The sequence below is a fragment of the Capricornis sumatraensis genome, chromosome 8 (assembly GCF_032405125.1).
Source record: "Capricornis sumatraensis isolate serow.1 chromosome 8, serow.2, whole genome shotgun sequence".
NCBI lineage: Eukaryota > Metazoa > Chordata > Mammalia > Artiodactyla > Bovidae > Capricornis > Capricornis sumatraensis.
In genome coordinates this window covers 41912940-41925597 of record NC_091076.1, presented here as the reverse complement: position 1 = coordinate 41925597, position 12658 = coordinate 41912940, and the positions used below count along the sequence as shown (strand labels likewise).

The 12658-nt window shown below is 44.9% G+C and overlaps 1 protein-coding gene across 2 annotated transcripts in view; it reads right to left on the bottom strand.

Moving 5' to 3' along the window:
* The window catches only part of TMEM135 (transmembrane protein 135), a 269519-nt gene extending 257193 nt beyond the window's left edge, over positions 1-12326 (bottom strand). For both annotated transcript variants that reach the window (XM_068976622.1, XM_068976623.1), the window contains exon 1: positions 12186-12326. In XM_068976622.1, coding sequence (XP_068832723.1) covers positions 12186-12326 — 141 coding nt within the window. The remainder of the gene's footprint in view (positions 1-12185) is intronic.
* Between the last annotated feature and the right edge of the window lie 332 nt (positions 12327-12658).

The following is a 12658-nucleotide window of genomic DNA, read 5'->3' as shown; positions in this document are numbered from 1 at the left end:
TTTGAAGGTTGGTGTGTTTTTGGATCCAAGCAAAGTCTGTGTATGAATACTCAGGGGTTGGGGGCAGAGTTTCCATACCTGGAGGTGGAAGTCCGATCACCAACACAGGGGTGATGAACTTTTTATCAGCTACTTTTCGAGCTGCCAGGTCTGCGGCACGATTTCCTCGTGCCGTGGGGCTGTCACCCTTCTGATATCCAGGTACGTGTACTATTGACACAGCCCGAGGCATCTGTACAACCTCTAAAAGTCTACAGATTTCAGGCAAGTTTTTAATTTTTTTTTTTTTTCAGCTGTCAAAAACCCCCGTTCCCGATATATCGGGCCCTGGATGTGTACCGTGCCAAAAGCATAGCAATTGTCAGTGAAATAGTTATTCTTTTTCCTTTGGCTCTCTCTAATGCTTGAATCAGGGCAATTAACTCTGCCTTTTGTGCTGAGGTATCCGGGGGAAGGGCCTCTGCCCATATCGTCTGTCCAGAGTCATCTACTACTGCAGCTCCCACCCGTCTCTGTCCATCTTTTACATAACTGCTGCCATCTGTGAACCATTTTAGCTCACTGTTATCCAGTGGAGTATCGGTTAAGTCTTTTCGCATTGCTGTTACCCCGGCCAGTATCTCATCACAATCATGGAGGGGGCTATTTTTTTCCGGATTGGGCAAAAGAGTGGCCGGATTTAGAGTGCAGGGCGTTTGGAAATGAATCCGTGGGGTGTCAAGTAGCAAGGCCTGGTAGTGCGTCAAGCAGGCATTAGAAATCTATTTACCTGGGGGTTGCTTTAAAACTCTATGGCATGAGGAGTGTAGACCAAGAGTCTCTGTCCATAAGTCAGTTTATCAGCATCGTGGACTAAGAGCGTGGTGGCCGCGATGATACGGAGGCAAGGTGGCCATCCGGCTGCCACTGGGTCCAGTCTCTTGGAAAGGTAAGCTACAGGTTGCTTCCATGGTCCCCATCTCTGTGTTAGTACCCCTTTTCTTATCCCCCACTTTTTATCTACAAATAATTGGAAAGGCTTAGATGGATCAGGGAGGGCAAGGGCAGGAGCCTCTAGCAAGGCTCGCCTGAGCTCTTGGAAGCCCTCTTTTATTGGCTCAGTCCATTTCCAGTCCTTGTTTTCTTTGGTCCCCTCATATAGGGGCCTGGCCTTTTCTGCAACCCCCAAGATCCATAACCGGCAATATCCCACCGTTTCCAGAAATTCTCTCACTTGTCTAGGGTTAGCCGGCTCAGGGATCTGGAGGATGGTTTCTTTCATAGCCTGTGTTAGCCACCTCTGGCCCTGTTTTATCTTATAACCGAGGTATGTAACCTCTTGCTTGGCAATCTGGGCCTTTTTGGCACTAGCCCGGTAACCTAAAGTCTCCAAGGTTTGGAGAAGGTCACCTGTTGCCTCTTGGCACTCTTTTTCTGTAGCCGCCGCCAGCATAAGGTCATCAACATATTGTAATAAAACAATGGTAGGGTGTTCAACCCTATACTCACGGAGGTCTTCGTCCAGGGCCTCATTAAATAACGTGGGCGAGTTTTTGAAACCCTGTGGTAAGCGAGTCCATGTCAGCTGCACAGGGGTCTGACCACCGTCTTCCTGCCATTCGAAGGCAAAGATCTCTTGGCTTGCAGGGGCAAGAGGCAAACTAAAAAAGGCATCTTTTAAATCTAAAACAGTGTACCAAATGTAGTTTGGAGGCAAGTTGCTTAGCAATGTATAAGGGTTAGGAACCATAGGATGAATATCATTCACCCGTTTGTTGACTTCTCGTAGATCTTGAACCGGTCTAAAATCAGTTTCCCCAGGCTTTTTTACAGGCAACAGGGGAGTGTTTCATGGGGACCGGCACCTTTTTAGGACCCCAGCGTCTATGAGGCGTTGTATATGAGGAGTAATTCCTTGTCGAGCCTCTTGACTCATGGGATACTGTCGTATCCTCACCGGGGAAGCACTGGCTTTCAGTTTCACAATGATAGGGGGCCTCTGTTTGGCCAGTCCCATTTCTGCTGTTTCAGCCCAGGCCTGAGGGTATCTTTGAACCTATGGTTGTACTTTGGGGCTTATTGTCGCTGGGGCCTCTCGCAAGTAGAGTCTGTATTTATCTTTTAATGCCAGACACAGGACCTGAAGAGGATGCCCGGTCCCATCTAAAACTGACACTTATCCGTGGTCGAAATGAATTTGGGCATTTACTTTAGACAGTAAATCTCTTCTTAACAAGGGCGCTGGACACTCAGGTATCACCAGAAAAGAATGGGTCACCTGGTGGGCCCCCAAGTTCACGTGCCGTTTTGTAGTCCATCCATATCGTTTAGTCCCGGTTGCTCCCTGCACCCAGCTACTTTTTTTAGACATGGATCCATCTTTTTGGTTTAAGACTGAGTATTGAGCTCCCGTGTCCACCATGAAGCTAACCGGTTTCCCCTCTACATTTATAGTTACCCAGGACTCGGGGAGGGGCTTCGAGCCCTGACCCCCCTAGTCGCTATCCTCACCCGCGTAGAGGATATGACTGTCTGGAGAGGGAGTCTCGTTCTTGGGGTTCTTGGGCCCCTCTTTTAGATTTTTCTTGGGGCATTTATCTTTCTAATGTCCAAACTCTTTACAAAATGCATAGTGGTTTTTCTCAAGCTGACGCCTTGTCGTTTTTTTTTTTCAGTTTTTGAGTCCAATTTTTTTCTTTTCTGGAACCTGTTTTTGTTTTTAACCCCAGCAAAAAATATCTGGGCCAGCTCTTTTTGATTTTTATGGTTTTCTTCAGCTCTAAATTTTTTTTTTTCTTTTAATGCGGTCCTCTCTCTCTTCTGGGGTCTCTCTATGATTAAAAACTCTCTCGGCTGCCCTCACTAGATCTTGCAAGGATTGTTCACTTAACCTCTCTATCTTTTGTAATTTTTTTTCTAATATCGGGGGCTTCTTGATTTACAAATGCTAACATAACTGCCGCTCGTGACTCATCTGCCTGTGGGTCCATAGGGGTATACTGTCTAAAAGCTTCCATTATCCTTTCAAGGAAGGCTGCTGGGCTTTCATTTGGCTGTTGTCTCACTGGATTTATTTTGGCCAAATTAGTTGGCTTTCTGGCGGCCACTCTAAGGCAATCCATGAGAGTCTGACGGTACACTCGGAGACGCTCTTAACCTTCAGCGCGTTTGAAGTCCCAGTTGGGTCGCACCAAGGGGAACCCCTCTTCAATGAGGTTAGGCTGTATTGTGGGCCTCCCATCTACCCCTGGCACATTTTTCCGGGCTTCTGACAGGATCCGCTCGTGCTCTTCTGTAGTGAAAAGCACCTGTAACAGTTGCTGACAATCATCCCAAGTGGGATTATGAGTAAAAAGGATAGACTCTAACAGATCAATAAGACCCTGCGGTTTTTTAGAGAAGGAGGGAGTCTGGGTTTTTCAATTGTACAAATCACTAGTGGAAAAGGGCCAATACTGATATGTCCGCTCTCCACCCTCTCTGGCTGGTCCCGCCCGGACCAGAAACGCGTGAACAGTGGAGGAGGGGACTTCCGGGTCTTCTTCCGCTACATTGGCCATTTTTCTTGTTTTTCCCCGAGTTCCCTGGGCGGGGCCCCCTTCTCTGGGATGAGCTGAAGGCTCGGTTCTCTTCCTGGCTTTTCCCGATGAAACCTGTGAAAGCAAGGGCGGATGTGGATCCACATACGGGGGTGGGAACAATTCGGTCTCCAGATCTATCAGATTAGGATACAGAGAAGATTCCTGGAATACCGGCTTTGGTCGATTTTTGTCTTTTTTTTTTTTTCCTTTGGAAGCCTTTATTACTAACACCTGTGGGCTTGGTGAGGCTGGAGTTGGGGAAGAGGGACAGGGAGGTTTAGGAGGAGTGAGAACAAAGGGTTTAAGCCATTTTGGCGGGTTCCTCACTAGATCCTGCCAGACCAGAATGTAGGGAGTCTGATCTGGGTGCCCGGCAGGACTAGGAGTAAGCACCCTCTCTTTAACTGCCTGGATAATTTGGGGATTGAAGGTTCCCTCTTGTGGCCATCCGACATCAAAGGTGGGCCACTCGACAGAACAGAAAGTCACCAGTTTGCTCTTCTTTATCAGTAACGAAAGATTCTGAGCTCTAGACTTGAAATCAGAGAAGTGGTTAATCATAAGAGATAAAGGAGTAGAAGTTGTTTGTCCCATGATCACAGAAAAGTACACTGGGAGCCAACAGAGCACACAAAGAGCAGCGCAGACACCACAAATAGACAAACAGATAACAAACACAAGGTGGCCACCGACAATGCACTCAATCTTACCTGCAGGATGTTCACAGAGCCAGCTGCCTCCCCAGCACGAAACCAGGCCCCGGCCTTACGCTGACTTAATCCAGTATCAGAGCCAGCTGCCTCCCCAGCACGAAACTAGGCCCCGGCCTTACACTGACTTAATCCAGTATCAGAGCGAGCTGCCTCCCCAGCATGAAACTAGGCCCCAGCCTTACACTGACTTAATCCAGTATCAGAGCCAGCTGCCTCCCCAGCACAAAACTAGGCCCCGGCCTTACGCTGACTTGCCTCTGCACTTTACAGCCAGATGCCTCCCCAGTAAGATACTAGGCCTCGGACTTAATCTGGGCTTCTGCAACGTTAGCACCGGTGCTCAGAGCTCTTATCTCCTAACGAGGTTACTCCCTTTTACCAGGAGAGTTGTCCTCCCCGGCGGGACAGAGATCCCAGACGAGCCCCCAGATGTTATGCTCCGAGCCCGTATCTCCGAACCGACCGAGAGCAAGTCCACCACAGTAATGCAAAAACAAGAAGGGAGTTTATCTCTAGCGCGCTAGGGCTCAAGTCTCATCCCACACACGGGAATCCAACAAGAGCCGCGAACAAAGAAGTATGGCGGCTTATATACAGGCAGTTCTTTGTCTCAGTTACAGGAGTAGCTGGCGTTACATGATTGGCCAGGCAGGATGAGCGCATATCCTGTCTCCTTCTGGTAAACATGACTCAGGTCCTAGAGACCGTCGTTTGGTCCCTAACAAACAGAGATCAGCAAAGAATAACAAAATGTCACACAGGAAACCAAGCTCAACATACTCACAATCTCTTATTAATGAATAAGAAAACTCATCATCTAATTGCTCATTGGAAAGACAAAGACCAAATGACTGTTATACCTCAAAAGGGACAATAACAAATCTTGCTTAAAAAAAAATCATTATTTACTTATGGATTAGAAGGATACAATGGGCCCTTCACCTTCACCTCTAAAGTAGGTCTCAGGCAGAAAATCAAAGGGGGATTCATCCAACATATTTACAAATTCCCTGGTCTCCAAATGTCAAATAATGCAAATATTCCCAGCAGTCTATATTGCTTAATGACTTTAAATTCTCTCCTTTTTTAAGTAAAAAAAAAAACAAAAGCTTCAAAAAGTCTCATTTCTGGTCTCATTTTCTCAAGAAAATCTGCTAAAACAATGCCTTTAAAAACTCAGTGCATACTACATGCCAGAAACACTTTACATATTATGCCTCATTTAATCCTCACCAGGGCCTCCGGAGTTAAAATTTACCATTTCTCCCACACTACAGACACAAAAACTGATGCTTAGAGTAGTCAGGTCATTTGTCTGAGATTACCCAGCTAGTAAGAAGTGAGCAAGAATTCTAACACAGGCAATTTGATCCCAGAATCCAGAATTCCCCCTCCTAAGCCATATTGAAATATAGAAATCTGAACAGCATCTTGTAAGCAGAGGTAAGCTTGGGAAGTTTTGTAGAATTACTGGTTTTTTCCTGTAAAATAAAACTACATGAGAACATTTAAAAAAAAAAAAAAAAAAACCCTCTGCCTATATCACTTAAATTTTACAGTTCAGTTTAGTCACTCAGGAATGTGCAACTCTTTGTGACCCCATGGCCTGCAGCACACCAGGCCTCCCTGTCCATCACCAACTCCCTGGGGTTTACTCAAACTCATGTTCATTGAGTCAGTGATGCCATCCAACTATCTCATCCACTGTCGTCCCCTTCTCCTCCTGCCTTCAATCTTTCCCAGCATCAGGGTCTTTTCAAATTAGTCAGTTCTTCGCATCAGGTGGCCAAAATAATGGAGTTTCAACTTCAACATCAGTCCTTCCAATGAATATTCAGGACTGATTTCTTTTAGGATGGACTGGTTGGATCTCCTTGCAGTCCAAGGGACTCTTAAGAGTCTTCTCCAGCACCACAGTTCAAATGCATCAGTTCTTCGGCGCTCAGCTTTCTTTGTAGTCCAACTCTCACATCTATACATGACTATTGGAAAAACCATACCTTTGACTAGATGGACCTTTGTTGGCAAAGTAATGTCTCTGCTTTTTAATATGCTGTCTAGGTTGGTCATAACTTTTCTTCCAAGGAGCAAATGCCTTTTAATTTCATGGCTTCAGTCACCATCTGCAGTGATTTTGGAGCCCAGAAAAATAAAGTCAGCCATTGTTTCTACTGTTTCCCCATCTTTTTGCCATGAAGTGACGGGACCAATGCCATGATCTTAGTTTTCTGAATGTTGAGCTTTAAGCCAACTTTTTCACTCTCCTCTTTCACTTTCATCAAGAGGTTCTTTAGTCCTTCGCTTTCTGCCATAATGGGTGATGTCATCTACATATTTGAGGTTATTGATATTTCTCCCGGCAATCTTGATTCTAGCTTGTGCTACATCCAGTCCAGCGTTTCTCATGATGTACTTTGCATAGAAGTTAAATAAGCAGGGTGACAATACACAGCCTTGACGTACTCCTTTTCCCAATTTGGAACCAGTCTGCTGTTCCATGTCCAGTTCTAACTGTTGCTTCCTGACCTGCATACAGATTTCTAGAGAGGCAGGTCAGGTGGTCTGGTGTTCCCATATCTTGAAGAACTTTCCACAGTTTGTTGTGATCCACATAGTCAAAGGCTTTGGCATAATCAATAAAGCAGAAATAGATGTTTTTCTGGAATTCTCTTGCTTTTTCTATGATCCAATGGATGTTGGCAATTTGATCTCTGGTTCCTCTGCCTCTTCTAAATCCATCCTGAACATATGGAAGTTCACGGTTCACGAACTATTGAAGCCTGGCTTGGAGAATTTTGAGCATTACTTTGCTAGCGTGTGAGATAAGTGCAATTGTGGGGTAGTTTGAGCATTCTTTGGCATTGCCTTTCAAGTCTTTCACAATTAACTAAAAGCTGTCCATAAGCTGTTTTTTTTTTTTCTTTTTTTATTCCTAGAAGTCCAACTCTTGCTTAAGTATTTATTCAGTCTAAAGGTAATGAACTGACCCTTTATAATCTAACAAGTCTGTTAAGATTCAACAGAAGTAAATATTAAGTAACCATTTTCATACTCTGAAGAAGGGTATAAACATCTGAAGGTCAATAAAGAAGCAGATTTTTAAATCACTCTTTCCCAAAACTGAGAAAGGTTCTTCTCTGAAGTCAGTTAATGATAAATGCCAGTACCCTAATCTGGAAGTCCTGTGGAAAGACACCAGGAAAAACATAAGAAAGCTCTTAGAACCACCTGAGGTAAATTAATAAGTTTTCCTTTTAGAAAAGGCACCTAAGAATTGGAACAGCAGAGTCCATCCTCCTACATGAGTAACTGTGTATTCTAACTTTGCCACAAAGTACCAAGGACACTATGCTTTCATTAATTTTAGTGGTTTAACAACTGTTTCATGTGTGTAGCAATGGCTACCACTTATTGTGAATGTGTGACAATAACTAAGATTCAAGAAATAAAGCTTTCTGAAGTATATTTTGGGTATATACATAAATTGTTAGCATATATTATAACATTTGTGCTGCTGATGGTGCTAAGTCGCTTCAGTCGTGTCCGACTCTGTGCGACCCCATAGGTGGCAGCCCACCAGGCTCCCCTGTCCCCAGGATTCCCCAGGCAAGAACACTGGAGTGGGTTGCCATTTCCTTCTCCAATGCATGAAAGTGAAAAGTGAAAGTGAAGTTGCCCAGTCGTGTCCGACTCTTCGCGACCCCATGGACTGCAGCCTACCAGGCTGCTCCGTCCATGGGATTTTCCAGGCAAGAGCACTGGAGTGGGTTGCCATGCTGTAGGTTCTTGAGAAAAAAAAAAAAAACCTCTATGAAGTGGATTGATAATGAGGATTGATGCTTTTTTACGAATCATGAAAACATGAAGATTCAATGTGAAAAGGCACAGATCACTACAAATCTAATGGTTTAAGCGTTAGAAAGTGAAGGTGATACTAAGACATGATGCCTGATCCCATGATGAGAAAGGAACAGGAGAGCAGATGTACAGACTGTGAGGAAACCTGGAAGGAGCAAAAGGGACTGGCTTAGTACAACACCCATGGCAATATTTCAAATGAAAAGCAGATTTCTACAAGCTCTAAAAAAACGCTTCTGATTAAAGTTGTCCCCCAACCCAGCTTCCCGTAAACTTCTCTTCTATCAGTGATGATGGCGACAGCATCAGTCAGACTTGAAATCCTGGAAGCATAAACAAGCCTTCCCACTGCCCCAACCGTCTCAATCTCTAAGTCCTGTTCATTCTTCCTATGAAATGCCTCTCCTGTGAAACGCCTCTGAAACTGCCCTTCCATTCTCTCTGCCACTACCTTAAGCCTGCCAAATACTATTTCTTCACTCCTGAATTATTCATGAGTTCATTCATTCATACTTGCACTCATTCAGACACTTACTGAAGCACCTACTGAAGTACCATGCTAGTTCTGAATATAAACCACCATTCTAATCAGAGGTGGAGACAAAGATCATAACAAATGCACTATTTTAATAACACCAACCCTTGATTAGGGCCCTCCTATGTGATGGCTGCTATTCCTACATACTATTATCCCATTTAAATCTTTACAACAGCCCCAAAAAAGAAAGAGACTAAGGCTCAAAGAGATGAGATAATTTTCCTGAGGTCACACTGCTAACAAGTTACAAAGTGGGATTCCCTGAGAAAGGATTTTCTATCACTTAAATGAATCCACTGCATCAACTCCTAAACAGTCTTTCCAATCCAGTCTACCCATTTCAACCAGATTCATCTGAAGACACCATTCTGTACTTGTAACCCCTTTGTTCAAAAAAAAAACAAAACCTTATGACATCCTCAGCCTGACCTTCAAAAAACTAAAAACAAAAGCCTGTCTCTTCCCCTTACTAACTCTTCATCTTGGAAACTGCTTAAAATCTCTAACTTTCAGTTTTCCTACCTATGAAACAGGGATAAGACAGAGTTGTGTAAGCATTAAACAAGATACGTAAAGGTCTAAGCACATGAAAGTGAAAGTGAAAGTTGCTCAGTCATGTCCAACTCTTTGCGACCCCAAGGACTGTACAGTCCATGGAATTGTCCAGGCCAGAATACTGGACTGGGTAGCCTTTCCCTTCTCCAGGGGATCTTCCCAACCCAGGGATGGAACCCAGGTCTCTCACATTGCAGGCGGATTCTTTACCAGCTGAGCCACAAGGGAAACCCAAGAATACTGACTGGAGTGGGTAGCTTGATCCCTTCTCCTGCGGATCTTCCTGACCCAGCAATCGAACCGGGGTCTCCTGCATTGTAGGCAGATTCTTTACCAAATGAGATATCAGGGAAGCTAGCTACATAAGTGTTCAGTAAATAAGAGTTGTCATTACTCATACAGCCTATATGCAAAACTTCTGCTTCACTCAATCAATACACCTAACTACTTCTTTTACAAAACCATTTGGAATTCTGCCTCAATTCACACTTTTCTCCCTCTGCTCCATTAAGTATTCTATAAATATCTACTACATGAATCAATGTTCTGCGATCCTTCTCTTCAAGGCCCAAGTCAAATGTTACTTCTTCCACGGAGCCCTTGCTACCTGCATCTAACTTAAGTGCCATCTAACTTAAGGGAATGGGGAACAAAAAAATACCTAATTATTCAAGACCTATTATGAACTAGAAAATGTGATAGTCTTCAGTGTATTACTTCACTCAGTTCTCACAGAGGGAGTCAGAGTAACTTGCACAAAGTCAAACAGTGAGTGAGTGAGATGAGATTCAAAATCAGAAGTGGCTGATAGCCTTTAAAAGCCCATTTCTTCCCACCCCACCCCCCCACCACCACCTTGTGGCACCTGGATTACACATTTAAACAATTGCCCAACACGGCCAAAGAACAAAATGCTGCTATATATTCTAAGAGCCCCAGCCACCCATACAAATACAACAAACAAAACTGTAATGAAATAACACTTATCCACACCACCTGTGGTGCCCTCTCATTTTTTTTTTTTTTTCTATTCTTTTCTATTTCACTTAAACTACTGGTCAGTTCCCACTAATTTTACTTCACAACCACTCATGAATAGCGACCCAAACTTTGAGTTACCCAGCTATATTCCAAACACAGATACAAGATCAAATAAGATCAAGAATTTGTTTTCAAGAAGTATTTAACCCAGCTGGAGAGAGAATAGTAAAACACAAACTTCTCTTGACCCTTTTGCCCTTACCCCACCTCCTGGCATATAAGAACCGAAGTTTCTGTTGCTCCCCTGAACTACTCATCATGGAACATAACCAATAAATTATCTAGGCTGTAAATATGAAAAATATCAGGCATTCAACAAATCATTGTTGAATGAATGAATGAATGAATGAATGAGGCATAATAAAAGTGCTATGGATTTTCAGAGAGAGAAAGTACATACCATAGACTCTCTCCCCATATAACTTCATAATCCTATAAGGGAATGAAAAATCTCTGAATATAGCAAAAGCTCAATCATGTTTGTAGATATCCTTTTTTTTTTTTTCAATAAATGAGCTATAGACTAGCAACCATTCAAGTGGAAAAGCAGATAAACATGGATCTTTGCCAAAGAAAATCAAGGAAGACATTTATCGCTCTAATGATAAGTTTATTATCAGCCTCTGCTCCAGATCCTTACTGTTCAAAGGTTGACTCTTGGTCCAGAAGCATTAAAATCACCTGGGAGTTTGCAGAAATGTAGAATTTCAGGCCCCACCAAGATCTACTGAATCAGAACCCCCATTTTAACATGTTCCCCCAGCAGACTCCTAACACACGTTAAGTTTTAAAAGCACCAGCGAATATGATACAAATGAAACTGGCTTCTGCAAGCTCAGAGAAAGTTACCATCTTCTCGGTTATCTCTGTAATAAATAATCAGACTTCTGAAGACGTTCCACAGCTATGGCCATGACACACCTTCAGGAATATTAGGGTATAAATCTAAATTATTACTCAATGAGAAGAACTGACCATCCACTGAATACTGACTAGAACTTTTAGGAAACATACAAAAAATATACCTCTGCCTTCTTAGGACATAGACTCTATTGAGCAAGAAAATAAGACAATAAACTTAAATAACCAAAATGACCTTGGTTAATTAAAGATTAAAGAAATCTTTAATACAAAGGATGAGAGAGAGATGCTGGTTAGAACATTCAAGAACAAACTAACAACTCTCAGTGATACATACACATATTTTCAAATAGTCTCTAAAGCTACAAATTTAGATTGCCCTACCTGTAAAGCTGTGGAATAAAGGACCTACAAGTGACATACAGTCAGATCTCCTAGACACTTTCACTGACTCATAGACTGGAACCACCCTTTACAACACCAAGTAAATTCTCAACCTGGAGACCACTTTGTGAACTTGCAAAAACACTCTGCAAAACCTTCAAGCCACAATCCTGTCATTCCCAAATTGACACAAGATCTGAGGTCAAATATGCCCTAAAAAAAAGAAAAACCTGGGGGGTGGGGGGAGGGGAACGCCAAAACAGAGGGAATAAGGTGAGGAATGACTGCAGGCCATTTCTCATCCCCTAGCTGACCTACGAAGACCTCTCCATCACAAGGCAGGAGAGAGGAAAAGCAACGCAGGTGTGTGCATTCAGTTTGAAGTGGCCCCCAAACTTAATCCTGAAGTTGAGAAGACATCCTCTCCCCCAACAGCAGACGTTCAGATGACAGCTCAACCTCTACTCCCTTCCCCCTTCTTCCGTCCCAGCTGGATTTAGTGTATCAGCCCCTCGCGATCTATCCCCTCCCCAAGCCCACCCATTCCTGCCCCCAAAGAAACACCCCTCATCGCTCCCAAGGAGAGGCTGACAAGACAGCGAGTGCCCGAGCCCGCCTCCCAGGAGCCCACCGCGCACGTCGCCCTCGGCCTGGGGGAGGGCTGACGGGGCTCACCAAGTACAGGGGGGCATAGATCCTCAGGGACTCCTCCAGGGCGCCCCTGGTGATGTGCAGGAAGGAGAGCCAGCAGGACGGCTGCCAAGTGTGGCCGATCTCGTAGCAGTTGTGAGGGATGGACTTGCTGAGCGCCGCCATGACGAGGAGCCGCGCGCGGGGACCGGGAGGGGCTGAGCCGGCGCTCGCAAGGGAGGAAGCGGGGAGGGCGGCGCGCGCCCAGCCGCGGCGGACCAGCGGGGCCGGCCCGGGGGGAGGCGCGGAAAAGAGGGGAAAGGTAACGAGAGCGGGGTTACCCCGGGCCAAAGTCCTCGGATGTTGGGCGCTCGGCGTATGGCAGCTCGAGGGGGCGGGGCGCGCAGCCGGGGAGGCGGGGAGAGGCGGAGCGTGCGCGCCCCCGCCGGCGCCCCCCGGGCAAGCGCGTCCCCGAGCGGCGCGCGCCGCCGACGGGGATAGAGAGAGCGCCGCTCGGC